The sequence below is a fragment of the Ixodes scapularis genome, unplaced genomic scaffold, assembly GCF_016920785.2.
Source record: "Ixodes scapularis isolate PalLabHiFi unplaced genomic scaffold, ASM1692078v2 PGA_scaffold2__306_contigs__length_199485367, whole genome shotgun sequence".
NCBI classification, from domain to species: Eukaryota; Metazoa; Arthropoda; class Arachnida; order Ixodida; family Ixodidae; genus Ixodes; species Ixodes scapularis.
In genome coordinates, this window is record NW_024609857.1 from 727,132 (window position 1) to 733,273 (window position 6,142).

The following is a 6,142-nucleotide window of genomic DNA, read 5'->3' on the forward strand; positions in this document are numbered from 1 at the left end:
AAACTAACAGTCGACCAGGGAGACAAGTCCATTGGCCATAGAGGACTGCCAATCGACAAGTACATCCGGGTTGCTGCTCTCGAGACTTCCTTCGTGAAACGAGCATGCCCCGAATGAAAGACGGCAACACTGTTCTCACGCATCGGCCCTCCTTAAAGGCGGAACAAGATGAGAGCGCGCTGCAAGGTCCGTTGGTTGTGGGCCGTGCTACATCTCTCTCGAGATTTACGCAGTTGACAGGCGGGCGCCCCGTGTCCCCGGAGCCTTCCACCGCAGTAATCGGCTGGGCCCCTCGAACGATACCGCGATTAGCCAGTGGCATCCCAGTTATGCACTATCGCTCCGATACTCCGTCGGAGCGCGCATCTCCCTCTGCACCCCCAGGTTAAGGGTGGACGGAGTCTCTCGCTGGACGGAAGCGTCCAAGTTGCGGTCTCCTCAACGAGTGCCATCCCCCACCCAGCGGGGCAGTCGGTCGAGGGGACAGCGGCGGACTCTCTTCCGCGCCACAGAGTCCACCCGCGGGCTCCGGGATGCCAAGTCCCCGAGATTCGGTCGGCAGCGGCCGGCTAATCTTTCTGCACGAGCGGAGCCCAAATTGGGGACGTCGGGGCCAGGCTCGCCGCCACCGGGGCCCTCCTCCGGACAGGGGATGCCTTACGCGCGGTTGGACATCGATCCGTCGCCGGGCACGACCCCGAAAGATGCCGCCCGGCGACTTCTCAGACGTCGTCCACTATGACGCACGTTACTCCCGCGGAGTTTTCTCCAGAGGGGATCGCGTTCCTGCGGTTGACGTTGTCCATCGGAATGAATGCGTCGAGGATTCTAGCAGTCGCTCACGAGGAAAGCCTGCCTCGTTCACACGTCCGAGAAACTTGCGGGCTATTCTATAGTTTGATGTTTCCCGGATGGGGAAATGCGAGCCGGAATATGAATGATCGACACACAACCATTCAAGGCTCCGTCCGTGGGAGGCAGTAACGTCTTTAGGTAGGACGAAACACAATCGGAAAACCTATAATTTCGTCTTTATCACTGGATGTCCCGTGTGAACGCAGCTGGGGAAAACATACTTAGGGCTGGTTCACACACTTGGGACTGCTTACTACCGTGTGCCTTACAACTAGGGCTGGGAAATCGGTCGATTAATCTACCGATTTTAATCGATCAATGCCGAGACGCCGAAACACACTTCTCCCAAGCGATGGAATGTCCGCTCGTGCTTCTCGCGTTCCTCGGGCTACCGCTTCTTTTCTCGTCGGGTTTTAAAACCATGCTTCGGGCCCTCGCCACTGCAAAAGCTGTGCGCTGAATACCAGACTCCCCGAGAAAAGCTCTGTGCTACCAGATACTCGCGCTCCAAATTTTAGACCGGGCACTCTATGGCTCCGTCATTGAACTGCCAAGCTTTGTGAGTATATGGGAGGCTATGGCCAAAGACGTATTCGGGAACACTTGCTCGCCGTATAGTGAAGTGCAGTTCCAGGGTCGCCTCATAGATGGCGCCAGCGTGCCAGCGTGTTTGTTCTCCTGGTCCTTAAACGTCTGCGCCGAGAAACGTAGGGAGAGGGGGAGACGAGAGGAGACGTCAGAACGCTGAGCTCTGATTCGAATGATTAGTGGGTAGGCCTAAAGCTATAGCTCCATTTGTCTACACTCCATTCGTCGAACGCGTTTCAATGCCAGAGCGAAACGCCGGACGCCGGCGTTCGGCCTTCTAACGCGTTCGACAAGTGCAGTAGAGACAAAGGCTACTTTAGCTCGTATACACACTGATCCTTCCAACGAGAGCTCGGCGTTTTGTCTTCCTTTCACGCGGTTTCGTCTTCTCCTCTTTCACACTTTCTCGGCGCATATGTGTTGACCAGCTGGGTCAGGTTTCCCTGCTTACAGAGCCGGAGATATAATAGCACCGTTAAGTGACTGCGGCACGAAGAGCTACACAAACGTTCGCAGTATGGGGTATCAGATAAGGCCCGCGTTGATCCACGCAGAACAACCTCAAACAAGCACTGCGTGTCTATAGAAGAATGCTGTCTCCTTCTCAAGTTTCCTCAGTGCGCCCACGGCGAACACATCTGTCCCGCTGCTTCCCTGTGTTTTTTTTTTTTTCTTTCTTCATATATATATATGTATATATGTGTATACTTAGCACGCACCATTTTGTGCTGCGGAATAGATAGGCTGGTCCCACTCTGTTTGCGCCCCATCTTCCACCGGGGCGAGAGCGACGAAACCATGCCCTCCAGCAATTCGGTAAAGTGCTCCGCCTTCAGGAACCCGCCGAGTTGTCCTACCAAAATACGGGAGCGCGATAAACGTTTCATTCTCGAAGGAATAACAGAACGCGGTCCGGTTCCCCAGGCAGCCCGAGATGGGCATCGGAGGTTTCGCGTCGGAGGGAGTCCTTCGCTCCGGGTCATCTCGGGCTCGTGCATCGACGCCTCTGGAGTGGACGTCTGCCACACGGACTGTTGTCTTTTCATTAAACGAGTTGCCAGGAATCCTGCTAAGCGCGAACTAGACGAACAGAATGCGACAGCACACTGTCTTTTCTTATTCCGTGACCTGGAGCCCATTGATTTTCTCTGGCAGCCTGCGGGGGCGAAAATAAACGTCACAAAACAACATCTGACGCGCAGAGGAACCCCGGCACCCATGCCTTTATATCTGGGTGCTCCAATGATGTGCCTTCAGCGGGTCGTTCGGAGGGAAAGCTGGAAATGTTCCAGGAGAAAGTATTTTATCAAAATTTACTTCTTTATTTGGATACCTACATGGCCCAAAACAGCATTATAGTAAAGGGAGGAAAAGGGGGGGGGGGGGGGGGGGGGGGAGGGGGGGCGGCACAGAAAAAACTGTATACATAATAAAAATGATAACATGACAATATAAAAACGACATTATACACAGAAAAAGAAAAACACGATTCTAGACTCAGAAACACTAGAATATAAGATATTTAAACAGACTGGATTTTGTCAAAAAAGACAGCTCCTGCATTGTAATTTCTGCAGCGTCATTAAGTAATTTATTCCAGACCTCCATAGACCGTGAAAAAAAAAAACACTTAAAACATCATGCTCCACATTTATATCGACTAATCTTCTTGGAATTATCTATTTTGTGAGACAGGTAAATGGGTTCTAGAAGATATGTTCATTTACAGGTAAAAGTATTGTAATAAAGAAATGTTATATGAAAGTTTCAGACGGAGGCATTGATGACTCAGACACAGAAACCTCCAACCCAGAGACAACTTAAGATCAGTTACACTAATTCTGAAATCATACTTTCCCGTGACAAACTTGGCAGCACGATTCTCTTTTCTTTTTTTTCAATCTGATCTTTAAGTATAGTCTATAGAGGTCCCATATTGTACGCGCGTAATCAAGATTGAATTGTACGTGTGATAAATACAATGGTTTTTTTTTAGCGACGGAGAGGCCATCCTAAAATTGCGTTTTATGAAACCTAATGACCTACTTGCCTTTGAGGTGATATAGTCAATATGTTTGTTCGAAGGTAAATTTGATATAAAAAAAATGACTCCTAAATATTGAGCATCACGGAAAGCTCAACCGGCGACCCACCAATAGTGCACGATGAGGAGAAAAAGTTAGATTTCCTGATAAGCCTGATATGAACACATTTCGATAGATTTAGAAACATGCCCCATTGAGGTTTCGGTGCGGCAACAGGAATTTTGCCAAGTGGCCTAGATTCTCCTTGTTTTCGCGGATATTTTTCACACGCTTTTAGTAAAGAGTCGTCGGGACGTTTTGTCGGCCTTTAACAATGTGCTTTTATTTTTCTTGCCTCCCACAACCTGTCTACAAGTTATAAAAAACTTGGTGACATCGTGATGGCAAGGACGCTAAATACGCCTGTCTTCTTCACTGTCCAGGTGTTGCTGTGTCAGATAGCAAGCAGCGGTGCCAACAGCTTCAGCGCCGACAACTTCGGCATGGTTTCATATCAACAAGGCATCAATGGTGACTCGACGGAACGTGGTCGCCTCCCCCTGGTGTACAGCTTTCCGGAACCTACGTTCTACCCTGGCGTCACGTCCGGAACTTTACCTATAAACGCCCACAACGATCTCGTCGGCTTCAGTGGACTTGGTGACATCGTGATGGCAAGGACGCTAAATACGCCTGTCTTCTTCACTGTCCAGGTTAGTTACACATATCCTGTACACTGCTATCGTAGTGATGATCGGTGCTTGTTTCTGTCACCAAGTCCACAAACCATAGTTAGAAGCGTTGCGTCAGTGTGTCGTGACTTGATATCGGCATTGTTGTTACAATCAGGAGATGTAGAAACCAATCCTGGACCTAGTATCCAGGAATCACTCGACCAGCTTCTTGCTGGCCAATCTGAAATGCGGAAAGAAATAAGAGAGATCAATGAAAAACAATTAAGTTTAGATTCATTTGTCAGAGATGTCCTAACACGGCTGGATAAGGCAGAAAAGGACATAGATGCGCTGCAAAAAAAAGAACGGGACTCTCCTCTGCTACAAGTTATTGCAGATATTCAGCAAGCGAACAAACTACAAGAGAGGAGGCTTGTTGAACTCGAAAACAGGTCCAGAAAAGACAACCTTGTTATATTTGGCATTGAAGAGCAACCCGGCGAAACTGGAGACTCGCTTAAAGACAAGGTCATAAATAATCTTTTCAAAACCACTCTGAAGGTCACTGTAAACAGTGTTGACCGTCTGCATCGTCTTGGTAGACATGTTCCCGAGAAAACAAGGCCAGTCATACTGCACTTCCAAGACCACAGTGAAAAAATGTCTGTTCTTAAGAATTGTCATTTACTAAAGGGAAGTAAGGTTTCTGTCCGGCATGATTTGTCGCAGGAAACAATTCGAACGCGAAAGTTGCTCTGGACATCTGCGCAGCCAGATAAACAAAACGACGCTAAAGTGTTTCTGGTTCATGATAAGCTTCATGTAAACGGTGACATTTATGCGTGGGATGACAGCACACAAACGCGCGTGAAACTGCCCAGCAGCAGCAAGAAACGTGTTTCCACCGCTCCGTGACGTCAGAAGCAAATAACCTTCCGACTTGTGTCATTTAATGCGCAAAGTGTTTTGAATAAACTTACAGATTTCGAGGCAATGCTCCTTGATTTTGACCCCCACGCCACTTTGATAACCGAAACATGGCTGCACTCAGATATACAGGACAGCGAAGTCATTCCGCCGACACACAAAATTTACCGAAACGATAGACTGTCACGTGGCGGTGGCGTTGCCATTGTCCTGAAGTCCGAGTTAGGCGCGTGCCTACTACCAGGCATTCCTAACCACGAAAGTTTGTGGTGTCGGGTTGATTTTTACGGGAATAGCCTTGTTCTAGGAGTAGTGTACAGACCGCCTAATGCCTCACCAGTGTTCCTTGAGCAATTATACGACTTTCTTGGGTCTTTTCGTAATGATCGCGTACGACTAATCATGGCCGGTGATTTTAATTTACCCCATATTGACTGGTTAAAAATGAGATCAGCGGGAGCACACGCACGTGATTCAGAGATGTTGCTTGACTGTGCGTTCTCGAACGACCTGACCCAGATAGTGACATCGCCGACAAGGATCGGCAACACGGCGCAATCTATTTTGGACCTGGTCTTCGTTAGTCCACTAATATCATGGTACACTATTGACGTTTTAACAGGGTTGTCTGATCATAAATTGCTGTATTTTACTTCCAACTTTTTCAAAAACGCGGAACTTGGTGGTGTAAAAAAATTGATTGTTAAAAATTATAACGATGCGAGTGATGTTGATGTGCTCGACTACTTGGAGACACACCTCGATGATTTCTGTGAGGAACGCGACTTAGAAACCCAGTGGACTATGTTTAAAAACATTTGCAATTATTGCATTTCGCAGTATGTACCCAGCAAGGTAAAACGCACAAGAAGGAACAATCCTTGGATAACAAGAGAGATTATTCAACTTAAACGTAAATTGCAACGTAAAAAGCGAACTCACAAGTATGGGACATCTGAACTTTCTCAGATAAAAGAAGAATTGAAAGAAAAGATTTCAACTTCCAAGGAGTTTTTCTTCTCGCAGTCTCTTATCAGTGTTCTAAAGGAAGCGCCCGCTAAATTTTGGAACTTC

The 6,142-nt window shown here is 47.9% G+C and overlaps 1 protein-coding gene across 1 annotated transcript; it reads left to right on the forward strand.

Annotated features, from left to right (window-relative positions):
- The first annotated feature begins 3,868 nt into the window (after positions 1–3,868).
- Positions 3,869–5,321, forward strand: LOC115308753. The gene has a single exon (XM_042291233.1). The coding sequence runs from the start codon at positions 3,869–3,871 to the stop codon at positions 5,054–5,056; it is 1,188 nt and encodes a 395-aa protein (XP_042147167.1). The 3' UTR covers positions 5,057–5,321.
- Positions 5,322–6,142: the final 821 nt, after the last annotated feature.